The sequence below is a fragment of the Staurois parvus genome, unplaced genomic scaffold (assembly GCF_062004578.1).
Source record: "Staurois parvus isolate SC_StPar_1 unplaced genomic scaffold, SC_StPar_1.0 ptg000090l, whole genome shotgun sequence".
NCBI lineage: Eukaryota > Metazoa > Chordata > Amphibia > Anura > Ranidae > Staurois > Staurois parvus.
This window is the reverse complement of record NW_028317886.1, coordinates 11,229,112-11,248,728: the sequence shown is the minus strand read 5'-3', so window position 1 is coordinate 11,248,728 and position 19,617 is coordinate 11,229,112. Positions and strand designations below refer to the sequence as shown.

The 19,617-nt window shown below is 41.1% G+C and overlaps 1 protein-coding gene across 3 annotated transcripts in view; it reads right to left on the bottom strand.

The window, feature by feature from the left end:
• The window catches only part of PDGFC (platelet derived growth factor C), a 393,961-nt gene that overhangs the window by 49,116 nt on the left and 325,228 nt on the right, over positions 1-19,617 (bottom strand). For 2 of the 3 annotated variants that reach the window (XM_089670414.1, XM_089670412.1), the window contains exon 4: positions 14,272-14,334. The exons of the other annotated variant lie outside the window; for it this stretch is intronic. In XM_089670414.1, the coding sequence (XP_089526540.1) occupies positions 14,272-14,334 (63 nt within the window). The remainder of the gene's footprint in view (positions 1-14,271; positions 14,335-19,617) is intronic. 3 annotated transcript variants of the gene reach the window in all.

Below are 19,617 nucleotides of genomic sequence, written 5' to 3'. Positions count from 1 at the left end.
GTCCAGACTGAGTTACAGTCAGATCTGAACTGCCAGCCAGCCAAGCCAGTGTCCAGTACAGGTCTTTCCTGTATTCTGCAGTCAATGGTTGCTAGTATTTTACACACATATAAAATATGTGCCCTCCCCCCCCCCCCCACTGCATCACAAGACAATGGAAATGGAACCTCCTCAATCCAAATCTGAAACTTGCTTCACCTCTTGGTGTGCGCCCTCTGTCTGCCTGGTGCTAAAAGGTACAGGTTCACTGTGATGGGGACATCTGATGTGAGTGTGCAAGGGACACTTGATTTAAGGGAGCCCTGTGATGGGAACACCTGATGTAAGGAGGCAGTAAGATGGGGACACCTGATGTAAGGGAGCACAGTGATAAGGACACCCAACGTAAGGGGTCCCTGTGATGGGGACACTTGATGTAAGGGGACACTTTGAGGAGTACACCTGACATTAGAAGAGATTAAGCCTTTAGGCCCAAAGCCCAAGAGACATATTTACTAAAATTGGGTCCATTTAGATTATTGTAGCAGGTTAAAAACTGTCTGAGCTGTTATGTTACTCATTATGCGTACATGAGCAGTTTTCTTACATACCTGTTCAATGTTGCCCCTGCTTGGGGAAACTGTGGCTTGTTACAATTTTTTGAAATTCCAATAAAAATAGTGAAACAGAAAAAAACTGGCTGGGCATAGTGTTGAATTTCTGGCATCCATAGAATGTTTGGTTAGGCAATTCAAATACGTTTTGGAGTTCTGTGAATTAATGCAGTTTTCTAGTTCCATTATCCACTAGGGGGAAATAAAGCCCTAGCCATACAGAAATGCAACATTCATAAGCACAGGCTGTCTTGGATGGAGGGATTAAATAGGGAAGAGGTCCTAAGGGATTTATCTGATGTCAGAAAAAATAGCACTGCCACCACTGAGTAGTTTAGAAGATTCTATTACTGCCTTATGGCTTGTGTGGGTGCTATCCATATTTGTTCCACCTCAGTCCAGCAGTCATAGGCATATAGTGTAGAACAGGAGGCCAGAGTTCTTAAATACGCCACAAGAAAGTTTTTGGGAAAGTTAGGCCACCCTGGCTATGAGGAGCATAGAAGACAGATGTGGATACCCTGTGGTGTTTATACGTTCATGGAAAATTTAGAAGATTGTTTAGCATCTTCTTAGGGCGAAGGTAGGATTAGGGATCAGCAATGTCTCAAAGAGAAAAGAAAGTTTTGGCCACATTGTCATTTTTAAGTCCACTATTAGGCCAAAGAAAGAGATATGATATTTCTTTCAGGTAAAGAGCAGGTTTCTAATTTTATGGTACTATGGAGGGCACCACTGAGCTCCTGGACAGTCTGAGGTGCAACCTGGTGGTGTCGGATGGACCAAAACATGATATCCCAGAGGTGTTCTATTGGATTTAGGTCAGGCAAGTGTGGGGGCCTTTCAATGGTATCAATTCCTTCATCCTCCAGGAACTGCCTGCATGCTCATGAGGCCGGGCATTGTCGTGCACCAGGAGGAACCCAGTGCACAAGCGTAGGGTCTGACAATGGGTCCAAGGATTTCATCCCAATACCTAATGGCAGTCAGGGTGCCATTGTCTTGCCAGTATAGGTCTGTGCTTCCCTCCATGGATATGCCTCCCCAGACCATCAATGGCCCACCACAAAAACGGTCATGCTGAACAATGTTAAAGGCAGAATAATGTTCTCCACGGCTTCTCCAGACCCTTTCACGTCTGTCACGTGTTCAGGGTGAACCTGCTCTCATCTGTGAAAAGCACAGGACGCAAGTGGCGCAGCTGCTAATTCTGGTGCTCAAAGGCAAATGCCAATCAAGCTGTATGGTGCCGGGCAGTGATCACAGGGCCCACTAGAGGACATCGGGCCCTCAGGCCACCCTCATGAGGTCTGTTTCTGATTGCTTGGTCAGAGACATTCACACCAGTGGCCTACTGGAGGTAATTTTATAGGGTTCTGGCAGTGCTCATCGTGTTACTCCTTGCACAAAGGAGCAGATAGCGGTCCTGCTGATGCAGTAAGGACCTTCTATGGCCCTGTCAAGCTCTCTTAGAGTAACTGCCTATCTCCTGGAATCTTCTCCATGCTCTTGAGACTGTGCTGGGAGACACAGCAAACCTTATGGCAATGGCATGTATTGAGGTGCCATCCTGGAGGAGTTAGACTGCCAGTGCAACCTTTGTAGGGTCCAGGTATCGCCTCACTCTACCAGTAATGACACTGACCCTAGCCAAATGCAAAACTAGTGAAAAAAAATCAGAAAAGATGAGTAGAGAAAAAAATGTAATTTGCCTCCACCTGTAAAGCCATTCCTGTTTTGGGGGTCATCTCATTGTTGCCCATCTTGTGCATCTGTTTTTAATTTAATTAACACCAAAGCAGCTAAAACTGCCTAACAACCCCCTCTGCTACTTAACTGACCAGATCAATATCCCAGGAGTTTAATTGACTTGATGCTATACTCTGATTACAAAGTGTTCCTCTAATTTGTTTGAACAGTGTATTATAGCAGAATAACAGCTTTTGGTTTTTTTTTTGCTTTTTTGAGCCAATAGTTAAAAGAGGCTTTTCAATACAAATGTGGTAAAGTAACACAATTACACCATTTCTTTTTATAATGGTTCTGCTATTTGAAGCTTGAACCCCTAAAGCAAAATAGACCCTTTAAGTAAAATTATGTACAAAATATTTTGACACATGCCTAATAGTATGTAAACATTTTTTTAGGGTCATTATAATTTAATAAAAGTAAGACATTAAAGCTCTCCTGCTCTAAATTCATTGTGAGTATAGAAAATATAGCTTGACTTATATGCAAGGTGAAATTCTGGTGGCCTGAAGCCATGAGAACAGCTTTGAATGATCTACGCACTGTTTGTGGCTTGCTATGTCTGAAGACATTTTCTTTCCAGACGTCCTGCATTAGTAAATTTAAACGTAATGCATTTTTATTTTGGTTAGTAACATTGCCTGTGGTGTTCTGAAAAGTCAAACCGATTTGACAACTTGATAGGGAATATTAAAACTGCTTGAACTTTGGAATTCCAGTCAAAAAATTATTAAAAGAAGGTAACTTTTGTCTGGCTGGAATGTGTATTTTTCTGAAGCAAAGGTGTAAATAGTATGTGTTATCCAAAGGTATCTGCAGGAAGCTGTGCAAATAAACTAGAGAACAGCTTGGTTGAAATCATGCTTTTTTCAACGATGACAGAGACTGACAAGCACAAATGGTGCTTGAAAAGCGTGTGATGTTCTCTTTTTTGGAATATGTCATATGTTATTATGAAGAGATGTTTTGTTATTCAAAAGAAAGACAAAAAGGGGTGAGTTTTTAAAGTACAAAGGCTTTTGAATCACCTACATTAAAGGTCAACTCCAGGCAACAATCAGTGAACTGGCAATCTCAACAACATTGCACTTGTGGTAAAGTCAGAATAACCACTCAATTTACTTTTGACTTTTATAACATCAGTGGCAACCTTTTTGTTAGTGCTTCTGAGCAGGCCTGCTGCCTCTTTTTATAGGATTTGGTACTGTGAAACCTCACTCTCTGAGAACTAAAGGGTGGAGCTTGGAACCAGAAACACTTGACATACATCACCAGACATTCCAAATACAAGTTTTTTTTCTGGCAGTAGCTAAGATTTTAAGTTGGAGCCAGACCAAGAATTATGTGCCCTTTGAGTATAAATGCAATGTTTTTATGTTTAGCTGGAGTGACCTTTTAAGAAAATACTAAAATAGTTCTGCAATATAAAATACAAAAAGCTGTATTTACTTTAGGTTTTGTTCTTAAAATAATATACACACAAGGGAAATGTATATAAAATATGGGGCAGCACTAAAACCATATACCAAATTCCATATAAAAATTATCATCAATTGTGAAAACTAATGTCCACTATAAATTATTATAATAAAAAAAAACAATATCAACAATATCCAGTCCCTGTGATGTGATTTACAAACAAACAACAGTTTCTTAACTGTCTTTCATAGTGCTTTATAAACCTAACGTCCTTGAACATATGTGTGACCTCCACCAGTTGTGCTCTCATCTAGTTTTAATGATCTTACAAATTAAGTAGGGTCAGAACAAGCTTTTGTCCCTTAGAATGGACTGTTTTGTACACTTATCATCCACTTTATTAGGTATGCCTGTTCAACTGCTTGGTAACACAAATAGCTAATCAGTCAATCACATGACAGCAACCCAATACATTTAGGTGCTGGTCTGAGTATTTCATCAACTGCTGATCTACTGGGATTTTCACGCACAGCCATCTCTAGGGTTGGTCCAAAAAAGAGAAAATATTCAGTGAGCAGCAGTTGTGTGGACGAAAATGCCTTGTTGATGTCAGAGGTCAGAGAAGAATGGGCAGACTGGTTCCAGATGATAGAAAGGCAGCGGTAACTCAAATAGCCATTCGTTACAATCAAGGTATGCAAAATACCATCTCTGAATGTACAACACGTTAAACCTTGAAGCAGATGGACTACAGCAGCAGAAGACCACACCGGGTGCCACTCCTGTCAGCTTAGAACAGGAAACAGACGCTACAATTTGCACAGGCCCCCAAAAATTGGACAATAGAAGGTTGGAAAAATGTTGCCTGGTCTGATGAATCTTGATTTCAGCTTCGACATTCAGATGGTAGGGTCAGAATTTGGCATAAACAACATGACAGCATGGATCCATCCTGCCTTGTATCGTTCCATGGATGTGCAGCCGACAAATCTGCAGTAACTGCTATCATGTCAATATGGACCAATATGAAATGTTTACAACACCTTGTTGAATCTATGCCACGAACAATTAAGGCAGTTCTGAAAAGAAAAGGGGGTCCAACCCAGTACTAGCAAGACTTACCAAATAAAGTGAGTGTTTATTTCCTGATTTCAAATCAGATATTCCCTGCGATGACATTTTCTCCTTTAAATTCACTCCAAAGAGCAACCTCCTACAGAGTATAAGCACACTATATCTTTAGGAGCACCCTCCAGCCTTTACCTCCGACTGCGCAGGGCACATGTTAAAAAAAAAAAGAAACTATATCGTGCTTTAGCTTTAAAAAGGATTATTCCTCTTTCTCAGCTTAATTCAGTTGCATTCACATTCCCAAGGTGATCCACCACAGCAACCAATAGTCATATAACATCAGTATAAGTGACACAAAGCTTTCAACACAGTTCCATGTTTAGTATACAGTTACCAATGAGCAGCATTGTGACATCATCCAGCCCCTCCCTTGCGCGTTTCATCACAGGGTCACATGACTTCCTCAGGGGGAGGTCACACATATGGTCAAGCAGATTGGGTGATTTATGAAGCACTGTGAAGGACAGTTAAGAGACTGTTTTTGTTTGTAAATCACATCACAGAGACAGGATATTGTTGATATGTTTTTTATTATAATCATTTGCAGTGGATTATAACATACGTAGTGGACATTAATTTGCACAACTGATGATAATATTTATATGGAGTTTGGTATATGGCTATAGCTCTGCACCATATTTTATATACATGTTGGTTTATGTACTTATGAGAAGGTGTAAAGGTAGTAGGGGCTGTATATAAGTTTTTGTAATGATTTAATTTCACATAGCAACTCACAAGTCACATATTCATATATTTTAAATACAAGGGAAATGCTCCAGACAGTTTTTGAAACTGGTCTCAGTCCACGTGTAGCACCTTAAAAAAAAACATGTATGGTGCCATGCAGAGTCTACCTGTCCCCATATGGAGATTAACCATCAAACCCTATGATAGAATAACCTGCCACATTAGCTAGATAGTCAGGATTATCGAAAAAAAATCCACAGTGCAGTTACATAGTCAACTTTTGATTGCACAAACAAAATTGTTTGATTGATTGTTAAGGGCATGTGGATGTTGTGACCTTTTTGACCATTAATTTAATTATTTAATTAGGGTGAATAATTGTTTATAAAGGATTGAGTTTCCGCCAGCTCATTTTAAGTACATATAATCACACAAAATGAATTGACAGCATTTAATGAATTAGAGTTTCCTATTCACAAAATGTGGGGAATCACTACCTGATTTGAAGCACTTACAAAATCCCATATGTTTCAAAGAAGGTGACTAATTGCAAGTGGCCACACAATCATACAATCAAAACTCATCAACACACCTCTAAATGCAAAAGCTAGCCACATTCTACTGCAGCTTTTCTCAACTTTTTTTTAACATGGAAGAACCCTTGATATACCCTTCAGGTCTTAGGGAACCCCTGCCAATAATTACTATACTCAAGACTCAGGGCACATTAGCATGATAGCCAGTGGGAATAATGCTCCTTAATTGGCGGATAGTGGGAAAAAATGCCCCCCTTAAAGATAGCTGAAAAGAATCATTGGTGTTAGTGGTATCTTACCTGAGAGGCAAAAACTGCTCAGTGCTCAAGGAACCCCTAGTAAACTCTGATAGAAACTTGGTTGAGAAAGGATGTTCCACTGTTTAAATCCAAGCATCTGAATCGTGGCAGTTTGTTACTTTATACCTTGTTTACTGATCTTGTTTTATAGTAAAGGGGATTGTTAAATACAGCTATGTTATGCATTTAAATATATCTTAGCCGCTTTAATCCATTACCTATGTAGCAGCTTATCCTAAAGAAACACAAGTTGCTATACATTAAGCTTTTTAATAAATATAAGGGTCTATTTATCAATTGTTTCACATAAGATTCACACAACACTCACCCAAGATATAAAAATTTTCTCATATACAATTATATTAGAAAAATAAATGAATCTTGGGTGAAAGTTGTGGAAAATGTAGATTTCAGCGAAATCCTAAGCGTCTCTAATGCTTTATCTTTTATACTCAATGTTTTCTTTCCAAATTTTTTCATTGCTGTAAAAACAAGTTTTGGCAATGCTTTATATAAAAAGTAAGAGTGTTTAAATTGTTCCAGGGCATGCATGTGTCTTTGCAGAGCCTACTGTCAGATATTCCTGGCAGCCAAATAAGTCTACATGCCTTGTCTGCTTCCTAAGCTTTTTCAAATGCACATTATGTGCACACAACTTTGACATGATTTGAACGAGACTTGATACACCTTTGAGCTGGGATAGCCTCCCACTTCAAATAGATTTTTCTTTTGATATAGAAAAATAATATTTATGTCCTTCAAAGTCCCAGCAAAAAGGCTTACATTTTTATTTTTTCCATACTGTAAACATGATCAACATACTGTGAAAGTGCATATTCATTTGGTTAGACAATTACCAAAACATATATCTTAGTAATTGATATAGTTTATTGAAACTACTGTTATTATCTACACCAATCAGCCATAACTTTATGACCACCACCCAATACTGAGTAGGTCCCAATTTTGCCACCAAAGCAGCCCCCTTTTCCATCAAAACAGCCCCAACCCAACCAGGCATGGATACCACTTGACCACTAAAAGTATGCTGTGGTACATCAGTAGCAGATCGCTTAAGTCCTGTAAGTTGGGAGGTGGGACTTATCTTTCCAGCACATCCCACAGATGCTTGATTGGATTGAGATCTGGAGACTCTGGAAGCCAAACCAGCACCTCAAACTCAATGTTGTGTTCCACAAGCCATACTTGAACCATTTTTGCAGTGTAGCAGGGCACATTATCCGGCTGAAAGAAGCCACTGCCATCAGGGAATATAATTTCTATGAAGGGGTGTACTAGGTCAACAACAATGTTTAAGTAGGTGGTATATATCAAGTAACATCCACATGAATGGCAGGACCCCAGGTTTCCCAGCAGAACATTGCTCAAAGCTTTACACTGCCTCCTTTGGGTTGCTTTCTTCCCATACTGCATCTTATTGCCATCTCTCTCCCAGGTAAGCAACGCACATGCATTCACATAAAGCAAAATGTGAAAGATCAGACCAGGTCACCTTCGTCTATTGCTCTGTGGTCCAGTTCTGAGGCTTATGTGCCCATTGTAGGAACTTTAGGCTGTGGACAAAGGTCAGCATGGGCACCCTGACCGGTCGGCAGCTACGCAGCTCCATATGCAACAAACTGCAATGCCCATATGTTCCAGCTTTCAACACGTCACCTTCAGGAACAGTATGTTTACTGCCTTAAATATCCCACTGACTGACCTTCTTGCACAGGAGTCCCCTTCTAAACCTCTTTCTTCCCTCTATTTGACTCTCTTCAGTGTGGATTTTCCCAAAATGGATAGGCTGTGGGATGAGTGGAGAGAAAACATTACCACTTTGGATAGGGAGTCCTGGGAGGAATGTTTTAAGGATAGCTCCAAATTGGTTATCTTCTCCAGAGATAAACTGATACAGGCCAAAGTTTTGCACAGAGTGTAATACATGCCTCAGAGACTGTACAGAATCTACCCACAGAGCTCGGCTCACTGTCCCCGCTGTCATACATGTGAAGGCACTTATTTTCATATGTTCTGGGCCTGTCCTTGAGTGGAGTAATTCTGGACGGAGGTGTTCACCTGTATCAATGCCTGTCTACAGCTGTCCCTCTCACTTTCCCCTGAGATTGCATTGTTGGGTATAAAGGACGATGAGGAAAGGCCTTGCTATACTAAATTGCTTCTCTCTTACCTATTGTACTATGGAAAAAAAGAGATACTGCGTAATTGGACCTTCCCCACCTCCCCTTGATGGCCTCATGGGAAGCTTCCACTAATGCAGTGTTACCTATGTACAAACTGATATATATTAGTAGGCGTTGTTCTGGAAAGTATGATACGGTTTGGCAACTGTGGATGGCACAATAAACAGGTTATCTTGTTATTGTTTTCTTTATATTGGTTGCAGTGACCTTGACAGTGTAATTGACACCTTTTCTGAGAGTTCCCCACCCCCCTTTATGTAAACCCTGTCCTTCCTGCATTTGACCATTGCACTGCCTTGATTTGTATCTTCTGTTACATGTGCTTAGATACTGTTGTTGCTCTGTACGTTGCTATTATTGTACTATGCCATTATTACAATAAACAATGATCCTGAATGTTAAGAAAAAAATAACTCACCGACTTTCAGAATCCATTGTAAAAAATTACGCTGTGCCTTTAGGCACAGAGTGACATGACGGTGGGGGGAGCAGATGGACCATTGTATCCTATGGAGAGAGGCAGGGGGCTGTGAGCCCACCAAAGCCAACTGAAACTACTTGGTCACTGTTTGGACCAAGGAACAAAAAGTCTCCACCCGCCCTCCCATGCTTTTTTTCTTCACTTGTTTTGTTTGATTTGTCATCTGCTTTTGTATAGGCATCTGTACTTGTACATGTTTTCTGCTTGAATGTATTTTTTTTTTTATTAAAACATAACATAAAAAAAAATTACTTTTCCATTTGTCTTCTGATTTTCACATTTGTTTGTAAGCTCTTGTTTTTTTTCCTTGTATGTGCACTGTAATTGTATTTTTTACCTATAGTAGGCATTACTATCACAGCAAACTGCTGACTGAGATGGCAGTAAAAAGTCTGGCGGAGAGGCCCAGCTTGGAGGTTATTGATGAGGGCTAGAATTTGAGCAAAAACTGGTTGGCTTGTGAGTCCCAATAATACCAGTGGAATGAAAAATGTCTTTTTAGATATGTCAGTTATGTTTAACATTTATTGCAGGTTTTAGAAGGGCTGAAGCTCTGTTAAGCTCCTGAAGCAGAATGGTTGGGGGGCAATATTGGCTTCAGGCATGAATATGTTTTATGTGTTTTTGGAAGGATCGAGTGATTTTTGGTAAATTCAGCCAAAAAGGGATTTTTTTTTGGTATTTGTATGTTTTGGACATCAGTGTCTATGGTGTGTTATTTTTGAAGCTGTGGCCAATATATATATTTATATAAAATATATATTATTCCAGATAAAAAAAAAAAAAAAAAACTGTGTAGGTGCCATTTATTATCAGGGTGTAAAGTAATTGGGAGGGAATTGTGGTTATTGGGGGAGTAAAGATGACCACTACACCAGTGATGAGATAATCAATGTTATCCACTTCACCTGTCAGTGGGTATAAAGTTATGGCTGAAAGTGCTCTTTCACACGGGGTGGACCCGTTTAGCAGATCCCCTTGATCCACGGGGGATCTCTCTGCTGATCCCCGCTGAATAAGTGGATGACAGCTCTGTGTCCCCTCCGCTACTGCAGAGCAGACACAGAGCTGCTTGCTCTCCTCAATGGGCGGTCGAATGAAAAAGGACCGCCTGTCCATTTTTATCTGATCCGATCCGATGGACGGAAGGGGAATTGGATCCCTATCCACACCTTTTTGGTGGATCAGAGTGGATGTTGGCAGCGTAAATGGACACGTCCGCTTACCCCCGCCACTCCATAGAGGAGAATGGAGGTTCCGATCGGGTCCACCTGAAAAACGAGCAGGCTGACCCGATCGGAACATTTGTGTGAAAGAGCCCATAGGTGTATGAAGCTCGGGGTAGTTTAACCCATTTCCTGCAGGTCCAGAGCAAGAACTTGCAAAGACCAGCTACTAAACTTGGGGTGCCATGTGCTCACATTTTCCACATACTATTTCTGTATTTTGGAAGGCTTACATTAATGTTTGCGAAAATTCATACCATTTCTGAGTTCATGGCAAATGGTTAGAGATGGAGAAGACAGTTTATTGGTTCACATTTGGAGGAAGAAAAAAGGCAATTTGTATAGTTTATATATATATATGAGGGAAAATGAGAGGGATTGGAACTGCTCACGGAGCAAATTATGAAAGCACCATAATGTTTACAACATGTTTGAAGACCCACGCCCTTTACAATCCCAGGACCCTACATACAGATGTAACAGTTATAGAAGCTTTGATATCTAATAACTTTCATCACTCTGACAAGATAGAAGAGTAGAAAACAAACACCATAATGCTGTTTTTAATCAAATATTCTGTTTGATGCCACAGTCTGCTAAATGCGCAATAAAATAGGCATTTTGTTCTAAGCTTTCATTTGTCTGGGAGGCAGATGAAAAGAGCATAACCCATGCAGATAGTTTTCATTGTTTTTTCTAATAGGTAATCCAAATTCAAGAACAGGCCGTGTTTGCAGTTTCTGCCTGAGCTGTACGTTACCTTGTTCCTTGCAGAACATGGAGATGGAGTTCTCAGCAGAACACATATTAAAGTCTAGAGGGGATACAGATAGTGAGACCTAGAAAAGCATGGCTGTGTATTGATCATGGAAAATCACTTTTGTTAGTAATACAATTGTAGATTGCTCAGTATTTTGTCTTCAGTTTAAACTCTCAGTACACTAAGTATCAATAAGTGTTGTGATACTGAAACACTAGTAGAACAAAAGTAACCAGCGCTCAAATCTTCATGCAGACTAAAAGGTATTCGGAATGCCAAACGGTGAGGTGCAGACCTTCAAAGATCGGGAAATCTGGGTACTGGTGAACAAAAGCAAACAAGGGCGCACTCTCATCGTGCATTACTGTGGTACACCACGTATTTATTAAAAAAAACATAGATATATACTCACAAACTAAAGAAAATAAAATGACAGGTGACAGAGCTCTGAAGAAGGGGGTTTGTCTCCCGAAACGCGTCAGTGTATCCCTACGTAAGGCACAGTATTGAATTGGACTGTCATTGCGGACCACCTGTCCTGTTTTTATTTTCTTTGGTTTGTGAGTATATATCTATATGTTTTTCTTTAATAAATACGTGGTGTACCACGGTAATGCACGATGAGAGTGCGCCCTTGTTTGCTTTTGTTCACTGAAACACTAGTGTCTGGCAGTACATGTTGGGCAATCTTTACCAGCAAAGATAGATGTGTTTAAAACTGATCTCCCAAATATTGATGTGCCACAACCTGGAATGACATACTGACCTATGCCACTGGTTTACTTATTATGAAATGCAGAAAGAGAGGAAACCTATTCTAAACAATGCATTATACATACAAGTGTATACATGCACACGCCTGCATTAGGGATACCTAATATCCCATGATTTATTTGTTGTAACCCAGTGATTGTCAAATAATTAAAACCATTGCTTGTGTGTGCAAAAAAGTCCTAGAGAGGTTTGCTGAAATTTAATTTTCTTTCTCATACACCACCAGTGACCCTATCACCTTCAATTCTAGCCCTTTGGTTTAGGAAGGATGGCACGTGATCCCTGTCTAGCATGATCTTAAATACCAAGCAAATGTGTTACTCATGATTCAATGTTACAGTACGAGTTGAGAAATGCTAAAATTATGATTTTCACTTGTTACATTCATGATTTCTTTACTTAGTAGTCGACAATGGTTCTTCTACTAAATCACCTAACAAGAGGTAAGTAAAGTTGGTAGCACTCATAAACCACCAGTGACCCGATCACCTTCAATTCTAGCCCTTGGTTTAGGAAGGGTGGTGTGTGATCCATGACTAGCTGATTTTTAATACCAAGCAAATGTGTTACATATGATACAATGTTACAGTACAGGTCTAGAAAAAAATAAAATTATGACTTCACTTTTTACATTCATTTTTACTTAATAGTTGACAATGGTTCTTCTACTAAATTGTCTAAGTCAAGAGGTAAGTAAAGTCCCATGTGCCTGAATAGGCTAGATGAATTATTTGCTACACATTACATTGTAAAATGTGAGCATATTAATTTCTTTGTGACAGATTAATTTTACAGCTGAACACCCAGCAGATATAAAAGATATACAGTACATGAATGAAGCTCTGTATGTATTAATACATCATTAAATGTATCTTTAATGCAAGCATAAAAAGTACCTGAATTTGATCTTGTTTCAGCCTCTTATAATCTAATGTACAGCTGGGCTTATACTAGGGAAAAAAGAAGCAGCACAAGAATCCAATTTGTTATGTTGCAATGCTAATAAGGGACCTGCTGATAGCAGGAGAGAACATAGTGACAGAAAATTATCTGTCTGCTGTTTCTCTTTTTACTGTCCAGTCACAGGCTGGAGGAGGATCAAGACCTGTAAGTGTTACTTAAATGCAGCAGAGAAGATCAGGACTGGACTGTGGGGCAGAGCTGTACAAATCTCAGAAATAGATGGACAGAAATACAAATATTTTGGCAGGTAAAATGTGTGTATTTTATCTGTTTTCCTGGAGTTCAGTTTTAAAGAATGAAAAATCTATATATTTTACATTTCTCCAAACCAATATATTCAACCTGCACTTTTTATCGTTGCCATAATATGTAATTATATTAATATAAGCTCCATTGGAATGTCTATATTTTTTCATTTCTAGGATATTTGACACACAGTTCAATTAAACAAGTCATGGGAATACAAGACCTCTCTTTCCCCACATTAGTCTACACACAGTAGGTTTGATTTAAATACAATAATTCTACATTTGATATAAAGGAAGCTGGAAAAAGTTTAAAACCCTTTTCAAACTTAGATCTTTTGCCAGGTTCTCCCATTTCAACTGACGCTTTTATGAAATTTCGAGACTGGAATGTTCAAAACAAGATGTATGTCAGTATCTATAAGTTTAGTTATATGGCGCCACAATTTGTACAGATTGCCTTACAGCACCTTTGACAAATTGAGAGAAATGGCAATGTATTACATTGCTATTTAATATGAAAGAGGTCACAAAAAGGCTGGTAATAAAATCAGAAGAGGTTTTCACATGCAATGCTGTTTAAGTTACCATATTTTTCATTAAAGTTCTACACATACTGTATAGTTCATTTTACTGATTTTACTGAAGTATAAGGCTGAAATGCATATGTTGGAGTCAGAGGCAGAGGCAAAGCTTGAAGCTTGTAGGCCCTCGATACAAAAATTGACTTGCCCCCCCCCACTACCACCCACTATTTCCACCGCACGCCAAGGTACTCCCACCACGCACCAAGATATTCCAAGTGTATAACCCCTGGTTCACATATGTGTGGCTGTGTGGACCACGATTTGCGTGGACACGAGAGCCCATTCATTTGAATGGACTCCCGTGCCCCAGAAGACGCAGGGAAGAAGCCCCTGCACTACTTGGGAAATCGCAGCCCACACTGGAACCAAGGTTCCCAGCACAGTTGTGATTTCTACAGCAGGCGGCGTGCCATTAGAATTAATGGCACCCGCCTGCAGGTCCCACATTCCTCTGTGTGGGTGGTGCAGCTGCAGGTATTTGTTAGGGTCCCACAGTGGCACCACCCACACAGATTTGAACCGTGCCTAAAGAGTTATTTTAGATCTTTATTTACATAGTGAGTGGGTAATTCAAAAGATTTTGGAGAAACTGCCCACAGTTTGCCATACTGTACCTCTCCAATTCTTTTGAATATCCTGGAGCAGGGGAAAGTAACCTTTGATAGGTGGAGGTCTACCTGAACAACATAAAAGAGTTCAAATGTCACTGGGGTTTGGTGCCTTAAAAAAAAAAAAAAAAAAAAAAAAGAAACTATCAAGGCCTAACTAAATAGTGAGGAAAACGTTGAAAAATATATTAAAACAAATGTTACTGTAAAAATATACACCTAGCCTACCATAATAGTGGACAGTGCCAGTCAGTAGAGTAGTGGTCATTGTCAGTAGGGCAGTGGACGGTATGTGAACAGTGTCAGTAGGGTTGTGGATGGTGTGTGGGCATGGTCAGTACGGTAGTGGTCAGCTTGTGGACAGGGTTAGTAGGGCAGTGGAGAGTGTCAGTAAAGCAGTGGACGTGTCAGTAGGGCAGAGATTTGTGTCAGTAGGGCAGTAGATGGTGTCAGTCAGTAGAGCAGTGGACGTTGTCAGTATGGCGGTGGACTTTGTCAGTAGGGAAAAGGACGGGATCAGTAGAGCAGAGATTGGTGTCAGTAGGGCAGTGGACGATATCAGCAGTTTTTAATTTTTGTTATTTTTACCATTTTGTTTTTATTTACAATTGCATTTTTTATTATTTGTTTATTTACAATTTTATTTATTTTTATTTTTTTTATTTTTTTTAGAAGTTCTGTTGGGGGGGTCTTTGGTGAAATATCTGAGATCTAGAAAGATCCCTGAAGTCTCACTTTTGAGACAGCAAAAGGGACTGAGGAAACACATTCCCCAGCCTCTTTCTCTGTAGCTTCAGTTGCAATGTAGATGAATGAACAGGAGACAGAGGCTCATGTTCATTCATACACTGAACCATAGTAAACACCATTTACTATGCTTCAGTTATGAATGAACACAGCCAGTGATTGATACCGATCACTGACTGAGTTCATTAAGTAAAGGGCCAGTAAATTACATATTTACCAGCAGCAGCCGTGGGGCTTTCAGCGACTGCAGGAAAAAATGGAGAGGATCAGTTCCTGTATATGCTGCCCCTCCTATCCAGATGCAGAACCTAATGTAACAGGGAGGCTGCATGGGCAACCTAGAGCATGAGTGGGGTCACCTGCGACCCCTGATGCGATGCCAGTGGTTGGAGGCTATAAATATTTGTACTTCATGTTCTACTATTTCAGGAAACAAAAGCAACTCTGGCTTGCCTGGGCAAAAGGAGTAACATAACCCCCCCCCCCCAACATTTTTTTTTATCTTCCCCTGAGACCTGGAAGAGCTTACTGCCCTTCCAGACTTGTCTGTTGAAACAAGGGTTCCAATATGTTTTTGGCTCTCTTGACATAACTGCCAAATAATGACAATATGTGCCCATATAAAAGGTTTTATGCTTTCGCTGGTGTGTTCTTCTAGAAGCTAAACTGGAATTAGACTGAGATTTGAGTGAAACTTCCTTTCCTGTTTCAGAAGTAATTGCAGTGAATGCCTAATAGATGGCTTACTACTTGACACAATGATGTGAATACAGAACATACTGTATTTGCTCACATTATTATTATTATTATACAGGATTTATATAGCGCCAACAGTTTGCTCAACACTTTACAATATACAATGAGACAATACAGAAACAATACAGTTCAATACAAGAGGGTTAGGAGGGCCCTGCTCCTTGGCCCTCCTCCTAACATAATTAGTATATAAGCTGGTATCTTATGTGGAGGGTTCAATACACCCATTAAAAACCAAACCCCAACACAAAATGTAATATATTGCAGCTTATCAGTCCCTAGATGTGGTGACTGAATCTATTTTGGGCTTTTCTCTCTTTTTTTTTTTTTACTCGGTAATTCTGTGAATAACATACTACCTGTCTGTTCATGTCTACAGTAATTTTTCCATTACATTTATGGGGTAAACCATGGGTGTCACACAAGCTGGACTTCAAACATGTCTGCTGTCGTTCACCTCCATTGCATAGTGGCTTGATGTGACTAGTAGTTTAATACACAATAAAGATAAGTCTTTTTGCTTTCTTTTAAGCTCACAGGAAGTGGCAAGGGCACTGCATCGCTGCAAAATTAACAGGTATGTTCTGTACTTGATGATGATTTGTTTAGCTTGAAAAGTGAAAACAACTGCAGTCACCACTGGTAAGCTGCAATATGTTAAATTTTTGATTTTGGGTTTATGTACTGCTTTTGATACACAATAAAAAAAATTGCATCTGTAACGGAACCGGACCCCGACTGCACTTGGGTACTTCCGTTAGGATACCGCTTCCCTGTCCGAACACCGACCACAGCAGACCATTAAACCAGGAAATAGACTACTTTATTTTACCACAGATACAAGATATATACACTCAGGAGACAGTCCCCCCTCCCTGCATAATGTCACAGGGCAGGGCAATCTACCTTTAGTAACAAGAGACACACCAACAGACAGTCCCATCAGGAGGAGAGCTGCCGGAAACACCCCCCACCAAGCCAATAAACAAACACATACATCCCATAATAGTTTTCTCCCAAGCAAGACACACAATAGAACAATGGGATGCAACCACATGACATTAAGCAATCAACAAGCCCCACCCCAACATTAGGACAGATCACCCTGTACCCCTAACGGGCACAGGGTGATTTACACATATGAGGGATATGCGGAGCTGAGACATGGGTCTCCCCACCTCTCCAAAGTGAGCTGTGTTCCATGGGCCCCCCCACCCAAAGTGACTCCCCTCACATATCTCCCCTTTCAGCAGGAGACTAACGCAGGAGGAAACCCCAGACGGGTGGACTCAGAAGTTAGACTGTACTTCCAGTCCCCCAATGCCAGCACCAACACAGTACCCAAACAAATTGTCCCACACAAAGAATTACTCACCCAGCCAACCTCTGCCTCTCTCGTAGAACATACCCACCGCTGGGGAGAAGTACGGACTGGTCCTTCTCCCTGAAGTCCTCACAGCCACTGGAGAGAAGACAGGGTGGCTGGGCCGTCTCCATCATGCTGTTGGGGATCTGGGCCGACTGCCCAGCATTCCTGGGGTATCCAGGTGGTGACTGTAGTCTCATCCACTTTGACTTGATGGACATCCCCCAGTGTTTGCAAAGTAAGACTGACATCCTCCTGTGCCAATGCCAGACCCTTTTCTGGGGTTGTGTTATTGGAGACCGAAGTCCCATCCACAGACATCAGCTCAAGCTGCAGTTGTGAGATGCCGATTGCATCCTCTTCCTGTAGCTCCTGCGGTGCTGATTGTTGTGGACAGAGGTCAACAATGCCATGCCCTGATGCCAGCTCTTCTGCTGGAGGCATGCCGGCTGGTTCCTCCTCAGCAGAAAAGTCAATCAAATCCCCAGTTTCTGGAACTGGTGTCTGGGGATAGGGGTTCACCATCTCCTGTCCGTGGAACCCAGAAGATGTTACAACTGCTGGGCAGAGTTCAGTAATGTTTGGCCCTGTTGCCAGCTCTTCTGCTGGAGGCTCACCAGGTTGTTTTTCCTCAGCAGAGAAGTCTATCAAATCCCCAGTATATGGAATTTCCACTGCCGATTCTTGGGCATGCAGCTGAACATGTTTTAGCAGTTGCCTGTATGCCCTTTCCAGACACTGTTCTTTCATCAGCAGGTATTCCAGATCTGGTTCAAGCTCTGAGACCGAACATAGACTCTCTGTCTTCTCGCAGGTCCTCAAGGGTAGGTTCTCCTTCATCGCCAAACACAAAATGATCTGTAAGGCTCTCCCACAGCAATCCAGGGCCACCAAAGTCATATCCCTCCATAGAGCATTCTGTTGTCACCCCTAAATATTCCTGTTCTGCATACCATTGCAGAGCTCAATATCGGTTGTCCAGCTCTATCTCCTGCTGGAACAGCCTGTCCAACTCAGTCATCCATTGCTCCTGGAGTCGTTCTCCCAGGAATGGCATCCATAACTTCCGATGGTCCCTGGCCTCTTCCCCTGGGGTTGGATAGCACTTGCCCTTGTACATACTAGCAACCTGGAGGGCTCCACTCCAAAGCACCACCCGAATCCGCTGCCTGAGCTCCAGGTACTCATCCGCAGACACAGTTCATGGTATCTTGCAAGAACGATCCGCAGCAGCCCCAGGAACTCTGATGCCAGGTCCATATCTCCACTGGGGTGACCGATGTCTACTTTCCTGGTCTTGAATCCGAGTGGTGGTTTGGACGTGTTCACAGCCAGGAAGCACAATCCCACCGCTGCCACCAATGTAATGGAACCCCGACTGCACTTGGGTACTTCCGTTAGGATTCTGCTTCCCTGTCTGAACACCGACCACAGACACCACAGCAGACCATACAAGACTAGACGACACCAATCTTGAATTAAACCATGAAATAGACTACTTTATTTTACCACAGATACAAGATGTATACACTCAGGGGACAGTCCCCCCTCCCTGCATAATGACACAAGGCAGGGCAATCTACCTTTAGTAACAAGAGACACACCAACAGACAGTCCCATCAGGAGGGAGAGCTACCGGAAACACCCCCCACCAAGCCAATAAACAAACACATACATCCCATAATAGTGTGATTCCAAGCAAGACACACAATAGAACAATGGGATGCAACCACATGGCATTAAACAATCAGCAACCCCCCCCCCACCCCAATATTAGGACAGATCACCCTCTACCCCTAACAGGCACAGGGTGATTTACACAAAAGAGGGATATAAGGAGCTGAGACAGGGGTTTCCCCACCTCTCCAAAGTGAGCTGTGTTCCATGGGCCCCCCACCCAAAGTGACTCCCTTCACAGCGTCTCCTTTGATTGTCTAGTTGCAGGCTGGGGAAACACAATACCTGTAGACAACAAGTTCCCTTAGTATATTTTACCTGTATATTTAGCTTTTGGTTAAAGTTCAATATTATTATTTTTGAATTTGCAGGGAAATTCTAGGTTTGCCACCAATACTTAAGACACACAAGTGTTTCTAGGTCCATCTTACCTCTTATGGTCATTCTTAGTGCCTTATGAAAAATGTCAACCATAGAGATAATGGTAATTATCCATAATCTGTACTATATTACTCTACATGCCATCTAAACATTTTCATCCTACATAGGGACACCTGAAAGAACATTTTATACCCTACTTATGCCATATACATGCCTTTATAGGGAATATTATAGGCTTGTATTCCTATTGCCTATTGATTTCTCCCTCTTACTTGGTGCACAAAAGGTCTGTTAATAAAAATGGCTCAGTACACCAAGTGCTCATGAAGGATATCTTTACTTTGCATGGGCCTCAGCTAATATGAACAGAACTGTAGCATGTGTCCACACTTTTATGCTGCAATCCCATTGATAAAATGACAAAT